At 47.3% G+C, this 26,001-nt stretch overlaps 1 protein-coding gene across 5 annotated transcripts in view; it reads left to right on the top strand.

Moving 5' to 3' along the window:
• The window catches only part of ptk2ba (protein tyrosine kinase 2 beta, a), a 247,775-nt gene that overhangs the window by 211,016 nt on the left and 10,758 nt on the right, over window positions 1–26,001 (top strand). For 4 of the 5 annotated variants that reach the window (XM_059985434.1, XM_059985435.1, XM_059985436.1 and 1 more), the window contains exons 22-27: window positions 6,671–6,785; window positions 11,945–12,016; window positions 15,431–15,553; window positions 21,079–21,228; window positions 23,517–23,543; window positions 24,904–24,928. In XM_059985434.1, the coding sequence (XP_059841417.1) occupies window positions 6,671–6,785; window positions 11,945–12,016; window positions 15,431–15,553; window positions 21,079–21,228; window positions 23,517–23,543; window positions 24,904–24,928 (512 nt within the window). The remainder of the gene's footprint in view (window positions 1–6,670; window positions 6,786–11,944; window positions 12,017–15,430; window positions 15,554–21,078; window positions 21,229–23,516; window positions 23,544–24,903; window positions 24,929–26,001) is intronic. The other variant, XM_059985437.1, reaches the window with a different exon arrangement.

Here is a 26,001-nt window from a genome sequence, read left to right as displayed (position 1 = left end):
ACTGGGTTCACACTGCTGTCTGTAAGGAGACTGTACAGTCTCCCAGTGACTGGGTTCACACTGCTGTCTGTAAGGAGACTGTACAGTCTCCCAGTGACTGGGTTCACACTGTTGTCTGTAAGCAGACTGTACAGTCTCCTGGTGACTGGGTTCACACTGCTGTCTGTAAGGAGACTGTACAGTCTCCCGGTGACTGGGTTCACACTGCTGTCTGTAAGGAGACTGTACAGTCTCCCGGTGACTGGGTTCACACTGCTGTCTGTAAGGAGACTGTACAGTCTCCCGGTGACTGGGTTCACACTGCTGTCTGTAAGGAGACTGTAAGTCTCCCTGTGACTGGGTTCACACTGCTGTCTGTAAGGAGACTGTACAGTCTCCCAGTCATCGTGTGGGTCCCACTGTTGTCTGTAAGGAGACTGTACAGTCTCCCGGTGACTGGGTTCATACTGCTGTCTGTAAGGAGACTGTACAGTCTCCCGGTGACTGGGTTCATACTGCTGTCTGTAAGGAGACTGTACAGTGTCCCGGTGACTGTGTGGGTCCCACTGCTGTCTGTAAGGAAACTGTACAGTCTCCCGGTGACTGGGTTCATACTGCTGTCTGTAAGGAGACTGTACAGTCTCCTGGTGACTGGGTTCACACTGCTGTCTGTAAGTAGATTGTACAGACCATGTCGTTTATCCTCTGGGTTCTCCGGTTTTCTCCCACATTGTTTACTAGGTTATATGGTTACGTGGGTTTGATTGGGTGGTGTGGTCTGCCTGGGATGGAAAGGTCTGTTTTCATCGTGCATCTCCAAATGAAATGTAATTAAGGTATTTGATCATAGACATAGAACATTACAGCACAGAACAGGCCCTTCAGCTCATGTTGTACTCCCAGATCAATCTAACCCTCCCCTCTCCTCCCCTCCCCTCCCACAGAACCCTCCATTTTTCATTATCCAGCTGCCTATCTGAGTGCTCTCAATGTATCTGTGTCTCCCAGCTCCTCTGACAGGCGTTTCATGCAGCCACTACTCTCTGTGTGAAAAAACCCGTCTCAGTCATCCTCTCTCTCCACTTAATCAATGCGTCCTGTCTTCTTCAACATCATCTACTTCTACATCTTCACTCAGAGAGTGGTAGCTGTGTGGAATGAGCTTCCAGTAGAAGTGGTAGAGGCAGATTCGGTATTATCATTTAAAGTTATATTGTATAGGTATATGGACAGGAAAGGAATGGAGGGTTATGGGTTGAGTGCGGGCCAGTGGGACTAGGTGAGAGTAAGTGTCGGCACGGACTGGAAGGGCCGAGATGGCCTGTTTCCGTGCTGTAATTGTTATCTGGTTATCTCAAACACGTCACCTCTCATCCTCCTCCACTTCAGAGATAAGCTCTGGCTCACTCAACCATACCTAATAAGACATGCTCTCTAATCCAGTCTGCATCCTGGTAAATCTCCTCTCCACCCTCTCGAAAACTTCCACATCCTTCCTGTAATGAGGCAAACATGAACTCAGTTCCCCAACTAACGAAGGCCAACACACCATACGCCGTCATAACCACCCTATCAACCAGTACAGAAACTTTTAGGAATCTGTGGTTGTTAACTACAAAATCCCTCTGTTCTTCCAAAATGCTTTCATATCCAGTTGCCTGGATTGGAGAGTGTGCCTTATGAGAGTAGGTTGAGTCAACTTGACCTTTTCCCTTTGGAGCAGCAGAGGATGAGAGGTGACCTGACAGAGGTGTATGAGATGATGAGGGGCATTGATCGTGTGGATAGTCAGAGGCTTTTTCCCAGGGCTGAAATGACTAACATTAGAGGGCAGAGTTTTAAAGTGCTTCGAAGTAGGTACAGAGGAGATGTCAAGGATAAGTTAGTCACACAGAGTGGTGAGTGCGTGGAATGCACTGCCAGGGAAGGTGGTAGAGACGGATACGATAGGGTCTTTTAAGAGATTCTTAGGTAGGTACATGGAGGTTAGATAAATAGAGGGCTATGCGATAGGGAAATTCTAGGCAGTTTCTAGAGTAGGTTCCATGGTCGGCAAAACATTGTGGGCCGAAGGGCCTGTAATGTGCTGTGGATTTCAATGGTCTATGTTCTAAATCTGAGAAATGGATGCCATCTGTCTACCCTCTCATAATCTTATAATGTTAATCACATACCCCCTCAATCTCTGACTGTTATTACACTGAGTTTTAGAATGATATTAGAGAGTCTGCATTGACCATTACTCTAGGTCATCATAGACGACAGTGTGAAGTTAGTGAAAATGATTAGTTTCTCCGCAGCCCAAGTGACATTTTATTCTTGCAGGTCACCAAAGGACTAGAATACTAGAGCAAGGATGTAATGTTGAGGCTTTACGAGACATTGGTCAGATCACACTCGGTATTGTGAGCAGTTTTGGGCCTCTTAACTAAAAGATAATGCGTTGGCAGAGAGTCCACGGGAGGGTCGCAAGAATGATCCCCAGAATGAAGGGGTTAATTCCTGGGGAGTGCTTAATTACTCTGGGTCTGCAGTTGCTGAACTTTCGAAGAATGAGGGGGGGGTCTCTTTGAAGCCCACTGAAAGTCCTAGATAATGTGGATGTGAAGAGGATGTGTCGTACAATGGGAGAGACCAGGACCAGAGCGCACTGCCTCAGAATAGGACGTCCCTTTAGAGCGAAGATGAGGGGAAATTTCTTTAGCTGGAGGATGGTGAGTGTGGAATTAATTGTCATTGGGTATATTTAAGGCAAAGGTTGATAGATTCTTGATTAGTCTGAGCATAAAGGGATGTGGGGAGAAGACAGGAGATTGGGGCTGAGAGGGAAAATCAATCAGCCATGATGAAATAGTGGAGCAGACTTGATGGGCCAAATGGCCTGCTTCTGCTCCTATATCTTACGGTCTTATGATAAGTAGAGATGTGAGTGATCTTTCTACAGCTTCCAGCCCAAGGCAGGGATAACTCGCAGAACATGTGGACTATGGGAATCAAAAATCATTTATGTCACAGTGAAAAACTTGTTCATACAGATCTAATCATTCCTTGGTGCACTGAGCTAGAACAGGAGAGAAGAATAACAGAATGAAGTGTAATAGCTACAGAGAGAGTGCATTTTTCATTTTTAGTTTTTCTATTGATTTAAAAATATATAAAGACAAATACAAATCAGAGAAGTTACATCAAATACATATTTCAATTGAAGTACAAGCAACAAAAAAGGAATTTACACTATCAAAATCACATATAGTATAATATTGAGCTCCTCAATATCCAACACTCCTCTTAACAATTCAAAACAAAAGACCAAAAATTGCCATTATTAAGAAAGAGAAAAAAAACACTGAACTAACCTAAAACGAAAAAAAAAAGACTGGACATTCCGTTTGAGGATATAATTACAAAAAAAGGGGGGGGGGGAAATCCTTCTGGTCAAATCTGAAAAGTCACGGAGAAGAAGAAAAAAGATTACCTAAAAAAAATAGGAAAAAAAAGTTTAAAAAAAAAGGAAATTTAAATCATATGAAAATATTGAATGAACTGTCACCAGGTTTGCTCAAATTCAAAAGATGTATCAAACATCCGACAACTGAAAGTATTTCAAATTTGGTTATGTGGGACACAATGAAATCCTTTATCAGGGGACAAATTATTTTATTAGGGTTCATATTCAGCAGATTTAAGAAGGAAAACCAAAGCAGAACTTTTAGTGATTACTAATAAAATTAGTGAGGTAGATAAAGCGTACTCAGTAAGACCTAGTGAAGATCTATATAAGGAAAGGGTTGAACTCCAAACACAATATGACTTGTTTTGACCGTCCCCATTGAGCAGCAAATTTTAAAAACTAAAAGTCATTTTATATACATAGTGACAAATCAGGTAAATTGTTGCTGGTCAGTTAAAGGCAAATATGGTCAGAAGACAGATTTTGAAAGTGCACAGATTAGATAGAACTGAAACATTAGAGCCTTATGAAATTAATAAGATATTTAAGGATTTTATTCTAATCCTTATAAATCTGAATTCCCTGATAATATTATTATGAATAGATTTTGCAAAAATTAAATATACCTAAAATTTCTACTCAAGATATTAATGTACTAGATGCACCTATTAAACAAGAGGAAATAGCTAAGGCTATATCCTCTATGCAATTAAGGAAAGCACTGGGACCAGATGGTTATACAGTGGAATTTTATAAGACCTTTAAAGAAATGCTTATATCACATCTTTGTCAAACTTTCACTGATTCTGTATCTTCTGGGAATCTTCCGAAAACTTTTTATGAGGCATCAATTTCATTGATTCCTAAAAAAGGAAAAGATTTATTTGAATGTGCCTCTTATAGACCAATTTCCCTATTGGATGTGGATTTTAAAATTCTATCTAAGATTTTAGCTAATAATCTTGAGAATATTTTGCCTACTGTGTTATTTCAAATGATCAAACTGGATTTATTAAAAATAACTATTCACATTTTAATATTCAAAGATTGTTTAATAATATTTACTCCCCCTCAGTCAAAGAATCTGAATGTGCTGTTTCTCTGGATGCAGAGAAAGCTTTTGACAGGGTTGAATGGCCTTATTTGTTTCAGGTTTTGGAGAGGTTTAACTTTGGTCTGGGATTTATTTCCTGGATCAAACTGATTTATCAAGCCTCAATGGCTGTGGTTATAATAACAATCAAAAATCTCCTTATTTTAGATTATATAGAGGAACTCGTCAGAGTTGCCCTCTTAGCCCTTTATTATTTAATTTGATTTTAGAACCACTTGCTCTTAGGGATTCTAACTCTGTTCAGGGTATTAAGAGAGGGGATAAATTACATAAGGTGTCATTAAACACAGAAGATTTATTAGTTTATATTTCAGAACCCAGGAAATCTATCCCCTCTATGATATCCATTTTTACTGAATTTAGTATTTTCTCTGGATATAAAATAAATGTACATAAAAATTATTCTGATTATTATGATCAAATACCTTTTAATATTGCTAAAATTATTTTACCCATCTTGGTATTAAAATTACTAAAAATTTTAAAGATTTGTATAAGTATAATTTTCTTCCTCTAGTTGAATATACAAAACAAATGCTATATAAATGGTAATTTTACCAAAATTTCGATATACATTTCAAGCTGTTCCATCCTTTATCCCGAAAACGTTCTTTGATAGAATAGATTCTATGATCCTATGATTCTATGATCTGGACTAATAAGAGTTCTAGATTGAGTAAACTTTTATCGCAAAAATCAAAAAAGATGGTGGATTGGCATTACCAAATTTTAGATTTTACTATTGAGCAATTAATATTCGTTATATTACTTTTTGGATTTACGGTATAAATAATCAGGACTGTCCTTCATGGTTGGACGGAGGAGAGCTCGGTAAGGGGGTTTTCTTTGGCTTCCTTACTGGGAACTTCTGTTCCTCTGGTTTTCTAGGATTGGTAGACAAGATTTTAGTCCCATTGTTAGACATACATTAAAAATTTGGGTTCAGTTTCGCAGATTTTTATTTTTTTAAACCATCAATTCTGGATAAGGCCTTTTTAACATGGAAAACGAAGGGAATAAAAACTTTTTCAGATTTATTTTTAGAGGATTGTTGAATGTCTTTTTCACAGCTAGTGGATAAATATGATATATCTAACGCACAATTTTTTAGATATTTACAAGTTAGGAATTTTTTACAAGAGTTATTACCGAACTGTGCATTTGCTCATTTACCAAATATGACAGACGTTATTTTTCAGTTTAAACCATCTCATAAAGGATTGATAGCCATTATATGTAAACGGCTTATGAATTTACGAATGGTCTAATGATAAGGTTAAACGTGCTTGGGATGTGGAACTTCAGGAGTCACTTTCAGATGCTCAGTGGAATAAAATTTATCATTTAGTCAACTATTCATCCATTTGCGCCCGTCACTCCTTGATTCAGTTCAAGGTAGTGCACAGGGTGTCAAAAGATAAAGTAGCGCATACTTTTTCTAATATAAATCCCACCTGTGACAGATGTAATGTTGAGGTGGCTACTTAACTCATATGTTTTGGTCTTGTATAAAGTTAAATAATTTTTGAAGAGATGTTTTTAGAACATTATCCAAAGTCATAAGTTTGGAGCAACAACCTAATTCACTTACGGCAATCTTTGGGATCACTCCGAAGGAAGCAGGAAATGTTCCTGCTTCTGCTCAACATATTATAACTTTTCAGCTTTATTGGCTAGGAGAGATATTTTGTTGTATTGGAAAGATCCTCATCCACCTACTGTTTTTTTTTTTGGCTCTCCTCCATTATGTTGTGCTTAAGCTTGCAGAGAGATTGCAGTGCAGGTAGACAGTACGGTGCAAAAACACAACAAGGTCAATTGTGAGGACAAGAGTCCATCTTGTCATTCAATGGATCCATTCAAGTCTTATCATAGTGGGGTAGAAGCTGTCCTTGAGCCTGGTGGGAGGTGCTTTCAATCTTTTATATATTTTGGGAGAAGGGTGAATTCCCAGGGTGGGTGGGGTCTGTTACTGAGGCAGTGAGAGGTGTAGACAGAGTCTGTGGAGCGGAAGCTGGTTTCTGTGATGTGCCGTGTCCATGAGCAGAGCAGATGCCAGTGCAAACCGTGATGCATACACTTGAGTGACAGGGTCACCTCACCCATGTCTCCTTGTTGTCGTGTAGTGATGTCCACCAGATGGAGTTGGTGCAGCGGGAGGAACGCAAGTACTGGAGTGAGCGGCGGATGACCACGCGGATCACCGACAGCGTACTGGCCATCAACGAGCCCCCGCCCAAGGTAGAGTCGTGGAGACAGGCCCTACAGCAACCCACATACAATGATATAGTGGCTAACGTAATGCTTTACAGCACCAGCGCTACGGTCTGTAAGGTGTCCATATATTCTCTCGTGGATGCTCCAGTTTCCACCCACATCCCAAAGACAGATGAGTTCGAGTAGTATGATATGGAATCCCTGCCCCCTAGGCACAGCGTATAGAAAGCTACAGCACACTACAGGCCCTTTTAACCTACATCCACGTGCCTATCTAAGAGTCTCTTAAAAGCCCCTAATGTAACTACCTCTACCATCACCCCTGACAAAGCATGCATGCACCCACCACTCGCTAATTAATAAAAACCTCTATACTTTCTTCCAATCACCTTAAATTATGCCCCCTTGTATTAGCCATTTCTGCCCTGGGAAAAAGTCTTTGGTTGTCTACTCAATCTATGCCTCTTATCATCTTGTACAGCCCTATCAAATCACCTCTCATTGTCCTTAACTGCAAAGAGAAAAATCCTAGTTCTGTCACCCTCTCTTCATAAGACATGCTCCCTAACCCAGGCAGCACCCTGGTAAATCTCCTCAGCACCCTCTCTAATACAGGCAGCATCCTGGTAAATCTCCTCTGCACCCTCTCTAATCCAGACAGCATCCTGGTAAATCTCCTCTGCACCCTCTCTAACCCAGGCAGCACCCTGGTAAATCTCCTCTGCACCCTCTCTAACCCAGGCAGCACCCTGGTAAATCTCCTCTGCACCCTCTCTAATCCAGGCAGCATCCTGGTAAATCTCCTCTGCACCCTCTCTAACCCAGGCAGCACGCTGGTAAATCTCCTCTGCACCCTCTCTAATCCAGGCAGCATCCTGGTAAATCTCCTCTGCACCCTCTCTAACCCAGGCAGCATCCTGGTAAATCTCCTCTGCACCCTCTCTAACCCAGGCAGCACCCTGGTAAATCTCCTCTGCACCCTCTCTAATCCAGGCAGCATCCTGGTAAATCTCCTCTGCACCCTCTCTAACCCAGGCAGCACCCTGGTAAATCTCCTCTGCACCCTCTCTAATCCAGGCAGCATCCTGGTAAATCTCCTCTGCACCCTCTCTAATCCAGGCAGCACCCTGGTGAATCTCCTCTGCACCCTCTCTAATCCAGGCAGCATCCTGGTAAATCTCCACTGCACCCTCTCTAATCCAGGCAGCACCCTGGTGAATCTCCTCTGCACCCTCCCTAACCCAGGCAGCACCCTGGTAAATCTCCTCTGCACCCTCTCTAATCCAGGCAGCATCCTGGTAAATCTCCTCTGCACCCTCTCTAATCCAGGCAGCATCCTGGTGAATCTCCTCTGCACCCTCTCTAATCCAGGCAGCATCCTGGTGAATCTCCTCTGCACCCTCTCTAATCCAGGCAGCACCCTGGTAAATCTCCTCTGCACCCTCTCTAATCCAGGCAGCACCCTGGTAAATCTCCTCTGCACCCTCTCTAATCCAGGCAGCACCCTGGTAAATCTCCTCTGCACCCTCCCTAATCCAGGCAGCACCCTGGTAAATCTCCTCTGCACCCTCTCTAATCCAGGCAGCACCCTGGTGAATCTCCTCTGCACCCTCTCTAATCCAGGCAGCACCCTGGTGAATCTCCTCTGCACCCTCTCTAACCCAGACAGCACCCAGGTAAATCTCCTCTGCACCCTCTCTAATCCAGGCAGCACCCTGGTGAATCTCCTCTGCACCCTCTCTAACCCAGGCAGCATCCTGGTAAATCTCCTCTGCACCCTCTCTAATCCAGGCAGCATCCTGGTAAATCTCCTCTGCACCCTCTCTAACCCAGGCAGCACCCTGGTAAATCTCCTCTGCACCCTCTCTAATCCAGGCAGCATCCTGGTAAATCTCCTCTGCACCCTCTCTAATCCAGGCAGCACCCTGGTGAATCTCCTCTGCACCCTCTCTAATCCAGGCAGCATCCTGGTAAATCTCCTCTGCACCCTCTCTAATCCAGGCAGCACCCTGGTGAATCTCCTCTGCACCCTCCCTAACCCAGGCAGCACCCTGGTAAATCTCCTCTGCACCCTCTCTAATCCAGGCAGCATCCTGGTAAATCTCCTCTGCACCCTCTCTAATCCAGGCAGCATCCTGGTGAATCTCCTCTGCACCCTCTCTAATCCAGGCAGCATCCTGGTGAATCTCCTCTGCATCCTCTCTAATCCAGGCAGCACCCTGGTAAACCACCTCTGCACCCTCTCTAATCCAGGCAGCACCCTGGTAAATCTCCTCTGCACCCTCTCTAATCCAGGCAGCACCCTGGTAAATCTCCTCTGCACCCTCCCTAATCCAGGCAGCACCCTGGTAAATCTCCTCTGCACCCTCTCTAATCCAGGCAGCATCCTGGTGAATCTCCTCTGCACCCTCTCTAATCCAGGCAGCACCCTGGTGAATCTCCTCTGCACCCTCTCTAACCCAGACAGCACCCTGGTAAATCTCCTCTGCACCCTCTCTAACCCAGACAGCACCCTGGTGAATCTCCTCTGCACCCTCTCTAATCCAGGCAGCACCCTGGTGAATCTCCTCTGCACCCTCTCTAACCCAGGCAGCACCCTGGTAAATCTCCTCTGCACCCTCTCTAATCCAGGCAGCACCCTGGTGAATCTCCTCTGCACCCTCTCTAACCCAGGCAGCATCCTGGTAAATCTCCTCTGCACCCTCTCTAATCCAGGCAGCATCCTGGTAAATCTCCTCTGCACCCTCTCTAACCCAGGCAGCACCCTGGTAAATCTCCTCTGCACCCTCTCTAATCCAGGCAGCATCCTGGTAAATCTCCTCTGCACCCTCTCTAATCCAGGCAGCACCCTGGTGAATCTCCTCTGCACCCTCTCTAATCCAGGCAGCACCCTGGTCAATCTCCTCTGCACCCTCTCTAACCCAGGCAGCACCCTGGTAAATCTCCTCTGCACCCTCTCTAATCCAGGCAGCATCCTGGTAAATCTCCTCTGCACCCTCTCTAACCCAGGCAGCACCCTGGTAAATCTCCTCTGCAGCCTCTCTAATCCAGGCAGCATCCTGGTAAATCTCCTCTGCACCCTCTCTAATCCAGGCAGCACCCTGGTGAATCTCCTCTGCACCCTCTCTAATCCAGGCAGCATCCTGGTAAATCTCCACTGCACCCTCTCTAATCCAGGCAGCACCCTGGTGAATCTCCTCTGCACCCTCCCTAACCCAGGCAGCACCCTGGTAAATCTCCTCTGCACCCTCTCTAATCCAGGCAGCATCCTGGTAAATCTCCTCTGCACCCTCTCTAATCCAGGCAGCACCCTGGTGAATCTCCTCTGCACCCTCTCTAATCCAGGCAGCATCCTGGTAAATCTCCACTGCACCCTCTCTAATCCAGGCAGCACCCTGGTGAATCTCCTCTGCACCCTCCCTAACCCAGGCAGCACCCTGGTAAATCTCCTCTGCACCCTCTCTAATCCAGGCAGCATCCTGGTAAATCTCCTCTGCACCCTCTCTAATCCAGGCAGCACCCTGGTGAATCTCCTCTGCACCCTCTCTAATCCAGGCAGCACCCTGGTGAATCTCCTCTGCACCCTCTCTAACCCAGGCAGCACCCTGGTAAATCTCCTCTGCACCCTCTCTAATCCAGGCAGCACCCTGGTGAATCTCCTCTGCACCCTCTCTAACCCAGGCAGCATCCTGGTAAATCTCCTCTGCACCCTCTCTAATCCAGGCAGCATCCTGGTAAATCTCCTCTGCACCCTCTCTAACCCAGGCAGCACCCTGGTAAATCTCCTCTGCACCCTCTCTAATCCAGGCAGCATCCTGGTAAATCTCCTCTGCACCCTCTCTAATCCAGGCAGCACCCTGGTGAATCTCCTCTGCACCCTCTCTAATCCAGGCAGCATCCTGGTAAATCTCCTCTGCACCCTCTCTAATCCAGGCAGCACCCTGGTGAATCTCCTCTGCACCCTCCCTAACCCAGGCAGCACCCTGGTAAATCTCCTCTGCACCCTCTCTAATCCAGGCAGCATCCTGGTAAATCTCCTCTGCACCCTCTCTAATCCAGGCAGCATCCTGGTGAATCTCCTCTGCACCCTCTCTAATCCAGGCAGCACCCTGGTGAATCTCCTCTGCACCCTCTCTAACCCAGACAGCACCCTGGTAAATCTCCTCTGCACCCTCTCTAATCCAGGCAGCACCCTGGTGAATCTCCTCTGCACCCTCTCTAATCCAGGCAGCACCCTGGTGAATCTCCTCTGCACCCTCTCTAACCCAGGCAGCACCCTGGTAAATCTCCTCTGCACCCTCTCTAATCCAGGCAGCACCCTGGTAAATCTCCTCTGCACCCTCTCTGAAGCTTCCACATCCTTCCTGTCACGAGGGGATCAAAAATGAACGCAATACTCCAAGTGCGGTCTAACCGGGGTTTTATAGAGCTACAACATTACTTTGCGGCTGAATTCAGTTCCCCAGTGACTGAAAGCCAACGCACCACATGCCTTCTTAACCACCCTATGAATGTGTGCGGCAACTTTGAGGAACCTAGGGACGTGGACCCCAAGATCCCTTTGTTCCTCCACACTGTTAAGAATCCTTCCGTTAACCCTGTAATTTGCCTTCAAATTCGGTCTTTCAAAGTGAACCATTCCATGTTTTCTGGGTTGAACTCCATCTGCCACTTCTCAGCCCAGCTCTGCGCCCTGTGATTGTCCTGTTGTAATATATGGCAATCTTCTACACTATTGACAACTGCACCAACTTCCATGTCCTTTGCCACTTCCTCGTCCAAATCACTTATAAGCATCACAAAGAGCAGAAGACCCAGAATAGATCCCTGTGGAACACTCCTGGTCACCAACCTCCAGGCAGAAAATTCTCCATCCACAAACTCTCTCTGCTTTCTGTGGGCAAACTGATTCTCTATCCACACTTCCAAGTGTCTCGGGGTCTCATGCCTCCTGAATTTCTGAATGAGGCTACCTTACAATAGGAACCTTGTCAAATCCATACTGTTAGATATATGTAAAAGAGGGGTGGATATTTTTGCAAAAAAAGCAGGCAGGAGGGGAATGAGGACAAAGAGGAGGTGAGTCCTGGGGACAGATCAGAGGTGATTGTATTACTATTTCATGGATGGAATTGTATCCTGCTTATCTATTTTTAAATTGGTTTCAACATTTTCTGTTCCAGCCATCAAGAACGAGAGGATTTGCGAAGAATCCACCTGGAATGCCATTTCTGAATCCGGGGCTTCAGTTCCAAGTAGGTGCCGATGTTGGGGAGGCCCGTTGCGGCGGGTTCATGGGATAGCCCTTCATTGTAAGTGCTAGGCCCGGATTAGGAGGGTTATGGGGCCAGAGATATGGACAGGTGGCATTCCATAGGGCCATAATATATAGGAGCAGGATTAGGCCATTTAGTCCATTGAATCTGCTCCACCATTTCGTCTTGGCTGATCATTTACCCCTCACAGTGCGCTCTCCTGTCTTCTCTCTGTAACCTTCGATGCCCTGACTAATCAAGAATCTATCCACCCCCATTTTGAATATATTTAATCATTTGGCCTCCACAGCCTTCGGTGGCAATTAATTCCACAGATCTACCACCCTCTGGCTAATTAAATTCTGCTGCAACTTTGTTCCAGGGACGTACTTCTATTCTGAGGCTGTGTCCTCTGGTCCCAAACTCCACCACTATAGGAAATACCCTCTCCACATTTAATCTTTCTAGGCCTTTCACTATTCAATAGTTTTCACGGCGATCCCCACTCATTCTTCTGAACTCCAGCGAGGGCGTGCCTAGAGACACCAAACACTCCCCATTCATTAACCCTTTCATTCCTGAAATGATTCTTCTGAACCTCCTCTGGACCCTGTCCAATGCCCAGATCAGTATGATTATGGTGGGCTAGAGATCTGGGCTAGCCCTCTCTGAGATCAGAAGGAGGGGAGTTAAGGCACTGAGATTGCCTTCTCAAATATTTCTCTTGCCTGCAGTTAATATATCATCAAGCTCCATCCCACACTATCTCAGCTCTTGGAGATTTGGGGACTTGCTGGAGTGACCCATTTCAGGAGGACTAGACTCGAGCAGGGAAGCATCCAGAGACACAGTGATGGATCCTATAGGAACTGTTCACTCTTTGTCTACGAGGGGCTGTCAGTGAGGATTCGACAATAAGTATGTCATAAATTCACCGGAGAGATTGCTGGGCCCAGGGATTATCGTGTGAGGAAAGAGGACACACTGTTCAGGGCAAGCCCCTTAACAGTGTTGATGAGCAGAGGGATCTTACACAGGCTGGTGGGAGGTGGGGGGGGGGGGGTTAAGAATGCTTTAGGCATGCTTGCCTTATCGAGGCATTGAGTTCAAAAGTCGGGAAGTTAAGCTGCAGTTTTATAAAACACTAGTTAAGCTGCATCTGGAGTATTGCATACAGGTCTTGTTTCCCCTTTTACAGGGAGGATGCTGCGGCTTTGGAGAGGCTTACTGGGATGCTGAGGCTTTAGAGAGGCTTACTGGGGTGCTGAGGCTTTGGAGAGGCTTACTGGGGTGCTGAGGCTTTGGAGAGGCCTACTGGGGTGCTGAGGCTTTGGAGAGGCTTACTGGGATGCTGTCAGCTTTAGAGAGGCCTACTGGGGTGCTGAGGCTTTGGAGAGGCTTACTGGGATGCTGTCAGATTTAGAGAGGCCTACTGGGGTGCTGAGGCTTTGGAGAGGCTTACTGGGATGCTGTCAGCTTTGGAGAGGCCTACTGGGGTGCTGCTTTGGAGAGGCTTACTGGGGTGCTGCTTTGGAGAGGCTTACTGGGGTGCTGAGGCTTTGGAGAGGCTTACTGGGATGCTGTCAGCTTTAGAGGGTGTGCTGTAATGAGAGGTTGGACAATCTTGGATTGTTTTCTGTGGAGCGGCAGAGGCTGAGGGAAGACAGAAACATAGAGAACCTTCAGCCCACAATGCTGTATGGAACATGTCCTTACAGTATATGTTCAAGTACAGTACCTCTGATAGAAGTTTACAGGATTATGAGAGGCGTAGAGAGAGTAGACAGAGAATATCTATTTCTCAACGTTGAAATGCCTTATACCAGAGGGCGTGCATTTGAGGTGAGAGGAGGTACTTTTAAAGGGAATGTGAGGGGCAGGGAAGTGGTAGGTGCCTGGAAAGTGCTGCCGAGGATGGTGATAGAGCCAGCTCGATGCGGATATGGGCATTGTGTGGACAGAAGGGACTGGCCATTTGATTACTAATTTAGCTGGTTCTGTCCAACTGTAGGCCAAAGGGCCTGTCCCTCTGCTGTATTAGCCTAGTCCCAGGAGGAGGTTGAGCAGATCCTGTGTGTACTCTGAAGTTTTGGAATGAATGGCTGACTCCTGTTGCTAATTTCCCATGAGGTATTGATCTCACCTGTACAAGGAGAGGGTTGGATAGAAAGGAGGCAGGCCTGTGAAGAAAGGAGAAATGGAACAGAGGAAATGAAAGAGGAGAAATGCTGAGGAGATTCACCAAGATGGTTCTGGAGGTGAGGGGGTTAGACTATGAGGAAAGATTGAGTCACCTGGGACTGTACTCACTAGAATGAGAGGGAATCTGATAGAAACATATAAAATTATGACATGGATGGATTAGATCAAGGCAGGAAAATTGTTTCCATTGGTGAGTGAGACGAGAACTGGGCGACAGAGCCTCAATATGCGGGGGAATAGATTCAGGATTGAGCTAGAAATCTACAGCACATTAAGGCCCTTCGGCCCACAATGTTGTGCTGACCATGTAACCTACTCTAGAAACTGCCTAGAATTTCCCTACCACGTAGCCCTCTATTTTGCTAAGCTCCTTGTACCTATTTAAGAATTTCCTAAAAGACCCTGTCGTATCCACCTCTACCACCGTTGCCAGCAGCCCATTCCACACACTCACCGCTCTGTGTGTGGAAAACTTACCCCTGACATCCCCTCGGTACCTATTTCCAAGCACCTTAAAATGATCCCCTGAGAAGGAACTGCTCTTCCCAGAGAATAGTGAATCTACAGAACTCACTGCCCAGGGAAGCAGTTGAAGCTTTCTCATTGAAGATGCAGAAGTAGGTTTTTGCACTGCAGGGGAATCGAGGGTTCTGGGGAAAGGGGGGTAGGTAGAGATGAATCCACGGCCAGATCAGCCATGTTTTTATTGAATGGTGGAGCAGGCTCGACGGGCTAGACCTGATGTTCTAATGTTATGTGCATCTCAGACAAGGGGGAGAGACAGGCCAGCTGAGTGGCCAGCAATAGCTGAGGTTTTCATGGGATCTGTCTGCCAGGTCTGTAAGATTATGGATCGCTTGACAAACATTCCTCAGACCTCAGAGAAACCTCGCAGACAACAGCAGCATTGGCCTCTTGTCTTGTTAGTGCTGAGTGCCTAGGTTGGTCCAAGGCCACTTGGAGAAGCAGGCTGGGGAGGTCCCACAGGAGAAGGCAGTTCACCGCGTTTCATCGAACTGCACCCGTCTGTTAGGTCTGTGCTTTTCCAGTCCTTGCTTACAGATTCGATGTCAGTGTGGAGGAGAGAGATGGCGCTGTGTTCACCTGTTGTTGAGCCACAACGTGCTGGCTCTCCATGCTCCTGTCTGCTCTCTCTGTGTGTCCTGCCTCGTCACTGACTGCTTTGATCTGTGTGTCGTCTGCCTCGCTCAGGTTCCTGAGTCGCTCTGTGCCAGCTCACCTCACCTCCCCTGCTCACCCAGTAACCAGGCCCCAGGGGACTCCACAGAGACCAGCCCCAGGTCCCCCAAGCCGTTCAGAAGGCTCAGCATGCGGGTAAGCAGCCTGCTTGTGTCTGGACGTGTTGCAGTGGTGTGTGTGTGTCTGTCTGTCTGTCCATGTCTGTATGTGTGTGTAGAACGATTAGTTTTATTTGTTACAGGTACATCCAAACAAACAGTGAAATGCGTTGCTTGTATCAACAAGGAACACAGTCTCAGATACATGCTGGGGACAACCCGCAAGTGTTGCCACAGTTTTGGTGCCAACATAGCGTGCCCACCACTGAGTAACTCCAACCCGTACGTCTTTGGAATGAGAGAGGAAACCACACAGTCATGGGGAGAACATATCACCTCCTTACAGATTGTGTTGGGAATTGAACTCCGATCACTGGAGCTGCTATGCTCTGTACTGATCATGCCACCCGTGTGAGTGTGAGTGCGGGTGTGAGTGCGGGTGCAGGTGCGGGTGCGGGTGCGGGTGCGGGTGCGGGTGCGGGTGTGGGTGCGGGTGCGGGTGCGAGTGCGGGTGTGGGTGCGGGTGCGAGTGTGGGTGTGGGTGTGGGTGCGGGTGCGAGTGTGGGTGTGGGTGCGGGTGCGGGTGTGAGTGCGGGTGTGAGTGCAAGTATGAGTGCGAGTGTGGGTGCGGGTGCGAGTGTGGGTGCGGGTGTGGGTATGAGTGTGAGTGCGAGTGTGGGTGTGGGTGCGGGTGTGAGTGCGGGTGTGAGTGCAAGTATGAGTGCGAGTGTGGGTGTGGGTGCGGGTGTGGGTATGAGTGTGAGTGCGAGTGTGGGTGCGGGTGTGAGTGCGGGTGTGAGTGCAAGTATGAGTGCGAGTGTGGGTGCGGGTGCGAGTGTGGGTGCGGGTGTGGGTATGAGTGTGAGTGCGAGTGTGGGTGTGGGTGCGGGTGTGAGTGCAAGTATGAGTGCGAGTGTGGGTGCGGGTGCGAGTGTGGGTGCGGGTGTGGGTATGAGTGTGAGTGCGAGTGTGGGTGTGGGTGCGGGTGCGGGTGTGGGTGTGGGTATGAGTGCGAGTGCGAGTGTGGGTGTGGGTGCGGGTGTGGGTGCGGGTGTGGGTATGAGTGTGAGTGCGAGTGTGGGTGTGGGTGCGGGTGCGGGTGTGGGTGTGGGTATGAGTGCGAGTGCGAGTGTGGGTGTGGGTGCGGGTGCGGGTGTGGGTGTGGGTATGAGTGCGAGTGCGAGTGTGGGTGTGGGTGCGGGTGCGGGTGTGGGTGTGGGTATGAGTGCGAGTGCGAGTGTGGGTGTGGGTGCGGGTGCGGGTGTGGGTGCGGGTGCGGGTGTGAGTGCGGGTGTGAGTGCAAGTATGAGTGCGAGTGTGGGTGTGAGTGCGAGTGTGGGTGCGGGTGTGGGTATGAGTGTGAGTGCGAGTGTGGGTGTGGGTGCATCAAAGGTGAAGGGTCACTTCTATTTGCCATGTACATTTACCTGCATGAGGAGTTTGCTGGTCAGGGTACAACATACAACAAAAATCAATCATTGAAACGATTTGTATAAAAGGTAAAGTAATTGACAATAATGAAAACAGTAATTATCAAGCCAGCCTTCTGCCAAGTCCCCTGAAATTAGAGATGGTGAATTAGGGTGGTGAAACAGGGGAAGGCAAGGCACATGTGTCTTCACTGGATAGGGTACTGAGTACACGTACACACACACACACACACACACACACACACACACACACACACACACACACACACACACACACACACACACACACACACACACACACACGTACACACACACACACACACACACACACACGTACACACACACACACACACCCCACCTCACCCCACCCCACCCCTACCTGTACAAGGCCACACTTGGAGTGGTGTGTACAGTCTGGTATGTCATCAAATTGGAGAGGATGTAGAAGAGATTCCCAAGGATGTAATAGGACTGAAGCTGTAAGGAGAGACTTGACAAGTTGGGACATGAGCAGATGAGGCTGAGGGGTGATCTTATTCAGATTATTAGGGGATACATTGAACAGTCAGAGTCTTATCCACAAGGTCAGGAAGTAAGAAAACACAGGACATTGATGAAAGGTGAGAGAGGACACATACAAACCCCGAGCAGGGCATTTTCACGCAGAAGGTAGTGGGGATATGCAATTGTAATTGGTTTATTCAAGAGAAAATGCTGGAAATGTAAGCAATACATAGAAAGTGCTGGAGGAACTCAGCAGGCCAGGCAGCATCTATGGAAGAGAGTACGGTTGAGTTGCTTCAGCAGGATAGGAGCAGGGCTCTTTTGCATAGATGCTGCCTGGCCTGCAGAGTTCCTCCACCATTTTATGTGTGCGACAGGGGTTGTAATGAATCCTTGAAAGTGACTTTCGATCAGACTGAGAATCAGCTTTAATGTCATTGGAATACATTGCAAAATTTGTAGTGGGGCAGCAGCTGGACATTGCAAGCCATAATAATATCTATAAATTACAATAAGTATGAATAAAAATGATATTTCAATAAGCAATACAAAAGAAAGGAAAATAAACAGTGAGGTAGTATTCTCTGATGATACAGGGCAAGAGGCTGTTCCTGAAATATTGAGTGAGGGGCCTAAGTCTCCTGTACCAATTTCGTGATGGTATCAATGAGAAGAGGGCATGTCCTGGGAGATGGAGGTTCATAATGATGGATGGGCTTTATGCAGTAAGTTCAGAGTAGGGAGTGGATATCCAAACAAGGTGTGTGGTGAATGATGAACAACAGAGTAGAAGTAAGAGGTTGTCCAGAGAAATGGTGAGCGTTTGCCCACAGGGTAGTGGTGAGCATTTACCCACAGGGTAGTGGTGCGCATTTACCCACAGGGTAGTGGTGAACAATTACCCACAGGGTAGTGGTGCGCATTTACCCACAGGGTAGTGGTGAACGTTTACTCACAGGGTAGGGGTGAGCGTTTACTCACAGGGTAGTGGTGAGCGTTTACCCACAGGGTAGTGGTGAGCGTTTACCCACAGGGTAGTGGTGAACATTTACTCACAGGGTAGTGGTGAACGTTTACTCACAGGGTAGTGGTGAACGTTTACTCACAGGGTAGTGGTGAACGTTTACTCACAGGGTAGTGGTGAACGTTTACTCACAGGGTAGTGGTGAGCGTTTACTCACAGGGTAGTGGTGAACGTTTACTCACAGGGTAGTGGTGAACATTTACTCACAGGGTAGTGGTGAGCGTTTACCCACAGGGTAGTGGTGAGCGTTTACCCACAGGGTAGTGGTGAACGTTTACTCACAGGGTAGTGGTGAGCGTTTACCCACAGGGTAGTGGTGAACATTTACTCACAGGGTAGTGGTGAACATTTACTCACAGGGAAGTGGTGAGCGTTTACCCACAGGGTAGTGGTGAGCGTTTACCCACAGGGTAGTGGTGAACGTTTACTCACAGGGTAGTGGTGAGCGTTTACTCACAGGGTAGTGGTGAGCGTTTACCCACAGGGTAGTGGTGAGCGTTTACTCACAGGGTAGTGGTGAGCGTTTACTCACAGGGTAGTGGTGAGCGTTTACCCACAGGGTAGTGGTGAGCGTTTACTCACAGGGTAGTGGTGAGCGTTTACTCACAGGGTAGTGGTGACCGTTTACTCACAGGGAAGTGGTGAGCGTTTACTCACAGGGAAGTGGTGAGCGTTTACTCACAGGGTAGTGGTAAGCGTTTACTCATAGGGTAGTGGTGAGCGTTTACCCACAGGGTAGTGGTGAGCGTTTACCCACAGGGTAGTGGTGAGCGTTTACTCATAGGGTAGTGGTGAGCGTTTACCCACAGGGTAGTGGTGAGCGTTTACCCACAGGGTAGTGGTGAGCGTTTACCCACAGGGTAGTGGTGAGCGTTTACTCACAGGGTAGTGGTGAGCGTTTACTCATAGGGTAGTGGTGAGCGTTTACCCACAGGGTAGTGGTGAGCGTTTACCCACAGGGTAGTGGTGAGCGTTTACCCACAGGGTAGTGGTGAGCGTTTACTCATAGGGTAGTGGTGAGCGTTTACCCACAGGGTAGTGGTGAGCGTTTACCCACAGGGTAGTGGTGAGCGTTTACCCACAGGGTAGTGGTGAGCGTTTACTCACAGGGTAGTGGTGAGCGTTTACCCACAGGGTAGTGGTGAGCGTTTACTCACAGGGTAGTGGTGAGCGTTTACCCACAGGGTAGTGGTGAACGTTTACTCACAGGGTAGTGGTGAGCGTTTACCCACAGGGTAGTGGTGAGCGTTTACCCACAGGGTAGTGGTGAGCGTTTACTCACAGGGTAGTGGTGAGCGTTTACTCACAGGGTAGTGGTGAACGTTTACTCACAGGGTAGTGGTGAGCGTTTACCCACAGGGTAGTGGTGAGCGTTTACTCACAGGGTAGTGGTGAGCGTTTACTCACAGGGTAGTGGTGAGCGTTTACTCACAGGGTAGTGGTGAGCGTTTACCCACAGGGTAGTGGTGAGTGTTTACTCACAGGGTAGTGGTGAGCGTTTACCCACAGGGTAGTGGTGAGCGTTTACTCACAGGGTAGTGGTGACCGTTTACTCACAGGGTAGTGGTGAGCGTTTACTCACAGGGTAGTGGTGAGCGTTTACTCACAGGGTAGTGGTGAGAGTTTACCCACAGGGTAGTGGTGAGTGTTTACTCACAGGGTAGTGGTGAGCGTTTACTCACAGGGTAGGGGTGAGCGTTTACTCACAGGGAAGTGGTGAGCGTTTACCCACAGGGTAGTGGTGAGCGTTTACCCACAGGGTAGTGGTGAGCGTTTACCCACAGGGTAGTGGTGAGCGTTTACTCACAGGGTAGTGGTGAGCGTTTACCCACAGGGTAGTGGTGAGCGTTTACTCACAGGGTAGTGGTGAGCGTTTACCCACAGGGTAGTGGTGAGCGTTTACTCACAGGGAAGTGGTGAGCGTTTACTCACAGGGTAGTGGTGAGCGTTTACTCACAGGGTAGTGGTGAGCGTTTACTCACAGGGTAGTGGTGAGTGTTTACTCACAGGGAAGTGGTGAGCGTTTACCCACAGGGTAGTGGTGAACGTTTACTCACAGGGTAGTGGTGAGCGTTTACCCACAGGGTAGTGGTGAGCGTTTACTCACAGGGAAGTGGTGAGCGTTTACTCACAGGGTAGTGGTGAGCGTTTACTCACAGGGTAGTGGTGAGCGTTTACTCACAGGGTAGTGGTGAGCGTTTACTCACAGGGTAGTGGTGAGCGTTTACCCACAGGGTAGTGGTGAGCGTTTACCCACAGGGTAGTGGTGAGCGTTTACTCACAGGGTAGTGGTGAACGTTTACCCACAGGGAAGTGGTGAGCGTTTACTCACAGGGTAGTGGTGAGCGTTTACTCACAGGGTAGTGGTGAGCGTTTACTCACAGGGTAGTGGTGAGTGTTTACTCACAGGGTAGTAATAAGTTGTTTTACACACCTACACGCCTGGTTTAGACACCTGCACCATATGAACATTTGCACTTACACACCCTACATCACACCTCATACAAGCTCCTTCTTCTGATTGGAATTTTCCGAAGGACCACCGGGTCTTGTTGACCCCCAGCATTTCTGATTGAATCTGACCATAGCTCCCTGTGTGTGTAGGAAGCAGATTTCATCGGAGAGATTAACAACAAGGAAGATGCGCAGAAACTGTGGGAGTTGGAACAAGCCAAACTCCAGGAGAGGATCAAACAGCAGCAACGGGAAATGGCGGAGGACAGGAAGTGGCTGGAGAAGGAGGAGAAGCTATTGGTAAGTCACCGACATAATCACACCACTCTCACATTTGCCTGCTCCTCTCTGCAGTGTCGTCAAGTACTACAGCATAGAAACAAGCCCTCCGGCTCATGTCGACCATGCCAAACATGAATATGTCTCGTCCCATCACCCGACCTGTACTGTAGTCCTGCATATCCCTGCCATCCATTAACCTATCCAAATTTCTCTTACATGTTGAAATCGATCTCCACATCCACCATTTCCATTAGCAGCCCATTCCACACTCTCACAACCTCTGAGTTAAGAAGTTTTCCCTCAAGTTCCCCTTAAGCTGTTCACTTTTCACTCTTAACCTATGACCTTTGGTTGTTGACCCACCGAACCTCAGTGGAAAAAGCCTGCTTGCATTTACCCTATCTATACCCCTCATAATTCTATATAAGTCTAGCAAATCTCCCCTCATCCCCTTGCATCCTAGGGAATAAAGTCCTAACCTATTCATCCTTTCCCTATAACCCAGGTCCTCAAATCCTGGCAATATGCTTGTTAATTCTCTCTGCGCTCTCTCCACCTCATTTACACCTTTCCTGTAGGTAGGTGAGCAGAAGAGTGCACCGCACTCCAGATTCAGACTCACCAACATCTTACGCAACTTCAACAGAACATCCCATCTCCTACACTCAGTATATTGGTTCAGGACCTGAGTCATCCCTTTTACATACAGTACAGAACAGGCCCTTCAGATACAACACTTCTCACTCCCCAGCAGCCCAGGGCTTTTTTACCAGGGCTGAAATGATTAACACAAGGGGACACAGTTTTAAGGTGCTTGGAAGTAGGTACAGAGGAGATGTCAGGGGTAAGTTTTTTACTCAGGGAGTAGTGAGTGCATAGAATGGGCTGCCAACAATGGTGGCGGAGTCGGAAACAATAGAGTCTTTTAAGAGACTCCTGGATAGGTACATGGAGTTTAGAAAAATAGAGGGCTGAGGGTAACCTTAGATAATTTCTAAAGTAAGGACATGTTCGGTACAGCATTGTGGGCAGAAGAGCCTGTATTGTGCTGTAGGTTTTCTATGTTTCTATGTTGCCCATCTACTTAACCCTAGCCTAATCACAGGACAATTTGCAATGACCAATTAAGCTACTAACTGGTAACTCGGAGAAAACCAATGTGGTCATAGGGAGATCGTGCCATCTCCTTGTAGACAGCAGTGGAACTGAACTCTGAAATCCAATGGCCTGTGCTGTAATAGCATCATGCAAACCACTACACAACCTGTAGAACTGTATTCCTGATCCCTCTGTCCTCCTGCCAAGGACCTCAATGGCATACCATTCATTGTGAAAGTCCTACCCTGGTGTCCTCTCAAAGTGCAACATCTCACACTTGCCATTTTTCAGCCAGTTTCATTAGCTGGTCCAGATCCTGTTGCAAGCTTTGATTGTCTTCTTCGCTGTCTACTAAACCCCCAACCATAAGACCATAGGAGCAGAATTAGGCCCTTTGGCCCATTTCTGTCATTTCATTATGGCTGAATCTCGTTGAGAGGTCTTACTCTGAGGCAGTGTGTGGAACAATCCCGATGGATTGGGAAGGCTCTGGACCTTCTAGAACATAGAACACCTCTGTCTTGACATCCCTCACCCTCCTTCACCCATGCTCACTCAAACTTTCCTCATAAGACATGCTGTCAACATCCCTTGGTGAACCTCCTCTGCAGCCTCCCTAAGGCAAACTTTAACTATTCTCCATATTATCCCTGGGTGATGGCTCACTTTGACATCAGAGAGTAGCTAAAATGATCTTGTTGTGGATTGTCAAACAGATAAATCCAGGGATAGTCCTGAGCACCTTCTTAAAACCAGAAGCTTCAGACCAAGAAGTTTATAGGATTATAAGGAGCATAGAGAGAGCTGACAGACAGTATCTTTCTCCCAAAGTTGAAATGTCTAACACCAGAGGGCATGCATTTTAGGTGAGAGGAGGTAATTTCAAAGAAGATGTGAGAGGCAATTTTTTTTTAAAAACACAGAGAGTGGTGGGTACTGGGAATGCCCTGCCTGGGGTGGAGGTAGAGGCAGACACATCAGGGACATTTAAGAGACGCTTAGCTAGGCACATGGACGTGAGGAAAATGGAAGGATATGGACTTTGTGCAGGGAGAAGGAATTAGTTTAGTTGACCATTTAATTATTAATTTACTTGCCTTGGCACAATATTGTGGGCTGAAGGGCCTGTTCCTGTGCTGGACTGTTCGATGTTCAATTGTCTTGTCTCGCTGTGTGAATTCACTCTCGTTCTTCTCTCTCTCTCCTAGGCTCCGAATGACAACCAGTCACAAAATGTAAGGCTTTCTTCTTCAATGGCACCTGCTTTCAAAGTGAATGCATATTTATGTGTGAATGATGGCAAGTTTTGCCCTGCACACCGTGACTGCCCTCACTGTGGTGATTAAACCTTTTACAGTTCAGGGTGGGTCGCCGGGAATTAATGTCACACAAAGGTTGCTCACCCTTAAATCGCCAATCAGTTCCACAAACCTCTGGTTAGAAACCGTCAAAGGTCAAAGTAAAGTTACAATCAAAGTATGTGTGTGTCATCATTTACAACTCTAAGATTCATTCTCTTGAAGCATTTACTACAAAATAATGAAATAAAATAGAATGTAGATTAAACGATACCTGCCAAAGACTGACAACCAAAGTGTGAAAGACAAATTGTGCATATTAACCAAACAACTAAACAATTGTGCAATTGATCAGCAAACATTTGCACAACCAAACAATTGTGCAAATAAGCCAAACAGCCAAAGTATGAAACAGGGAAACTGGGCAAACAACTTGAAGGCCTATACAGCTCATGGTCTCAATATTATTATCGATGTATTTATTATTTGCATGATTTGTCTTCTTTTGCACGTTTGTTGTTTGTCAGTCTTTGTTGGTGTATAGTTCTGATAATTACCAAGGTGACGATTGCCCAAGTGACAATTGCCGAGGTGATGAATGTGAAGGTGACGATTGCCGAGGTGATAATTGTCGAAGGGACGGTTATCAAGGTGACAATCACCGAGGTGACGATTGCCGAGGTGACGATTGCCGAGGTGATAATTGTCGAAGGGACGGTTATCAAGGTGACAATCACCGAGGTGACGATCACCGAGGTGACGATTGCCGAGGTGATAATTGTCGAAGGGACGGTTATCAAGGTGACAATCACCGAGGTGACGATTGCCGAGGTGATAATTGTCGAAGGGACGGTTATCAAGGTGACAATCACCGAGGTGACGATTGCCGAGGTGATAATTGTCGAAGGGACGGTTATCAAGGTGACAATCACCGAGGTGACATTTTCCAAGATGACAATCTCCGAGGTGACGATCTCCAAGGTGACGATTGCCCAAGTGACAATTGCCGAGGTGATAATTGTCAAAGGGACGGTTATCAAGGTGACAATCACCGAGGTGACGATTGCCGAGGTGACGATTGCCGAGGTGATAATTGTCGAAGGGACGGTTATCAAGGTGACAATCACCGAGGTGACGATTGCCGAGGTGACGATTGTCGAAGGGACGGTTATTTTCCAAGATGACAATCTCCGAGGTGACGATCTCCAAGGTGAGGATTGCCGAGGTGATAATTATAAAGGTGACAACCAATGAGGTAACAGTTGCTGAACTAACGTGTCTGTGTTTTTCTCCTCAGGAGAGTGACCGGGAGACGAGTTATAGTGAGTATCAGTTTTGCAGGTGATCTGTCCTGTGTGACAGACTGCAGAAATTAACTGTGCACATGTTGTGCTGAACTGGGCCCCCATCATACCTTGTTCCCAATCCCAAAACCTCATTTCTGTTCCTAATCGCAATCCCACCCTGACATCCAATTCCATTCAAATTCCCATTCCCACTCCTCCCAATTCCATTCCCAAACCCTACTTCCTGGTCGCAATCACATTGCCAAACCCCACCTCCTGGTCCCGATCCTATTCTCAAACACACTTCCCAGTCCTACTCCCATTCCCAAACCCCACTTGCTAAGATCAATCCCATTCCCAAAAACCCTTTCTGTTACCAAGCCCATTCACATGAATACGTGGCTTGAAAAATGGTGCAAGGGGGAGGGATTCAAATTTCTAGGGCATTGGAACCAGTTCTGGGGGAGGTGGGACTGGTATAAACAGGACAGTCTGCACCTGGGCTGGACTGGAACCAATGTCCTAGGGGGAGCGTTTGCTACTGCTGTTCAGGAGGATTTAAACTAATGTGGCAGGGGGATGGGAACAAGTGCAGAGAGACAGAGGGGTGTAAAAGAGGGCAGAAGCAAAAAGTAGTAAGGTGAAAAGTAAAAGTGGCAGGCAGGCAAATCCAGGGCAAAAAGCAAAAAGAGCCACTTTTCAACATAATTGTATAAGGGCTAAGAGTGTTGTAAAAACAAGCCTGAAGGCTTTGTGTGTCAATGCGAGGAGCATTCGTAACAAGGTTGATGAATTGAATGTGCAGATAGTCATTTATGAATATGATACAGTTGAGATCACAGAGACATGCCTGCGGGGTGACCAAGGATGGGAGCTCAACATCCAGAGATATTCAATATTCAGGAGGGATAGACAGGAAGGAAAAGGAGGTGGGGTAGCGTTGCTGGTGAGAGAGGAGATTAACGCAATAGATAGGAAGGACATTAGCCTGGAGGATGTGGAATCGATATGGGTAGAGCTGCATAACACTAAGGGGCAGAAAACGCTGGTGGGAGTTCTGTACAGGACACCTAACAGTAGTAGTGAGGTTGGGGATGGCATTAAACAGG

This window comes from Hypanus sabinus, chromosome 12 (genome assembly GCF_030144855.1).
Source record: "Hypanus sabinus isolate sHypSab1 chromosome 12, sHypSab1.hap1, whole genome shotgun sequence".
Taxonomy (NCBI): Eukaryota; Metazoa; Chordata; class Chondrichthyes; order Myliobatiformes; family Dasyatidae; genus Hypanus; species Hypanus sabinus.
Note: the sequence above shows the minus strand (reverse complement) of the source record. Positions and strands in the feature narration are given on the sequence as shown.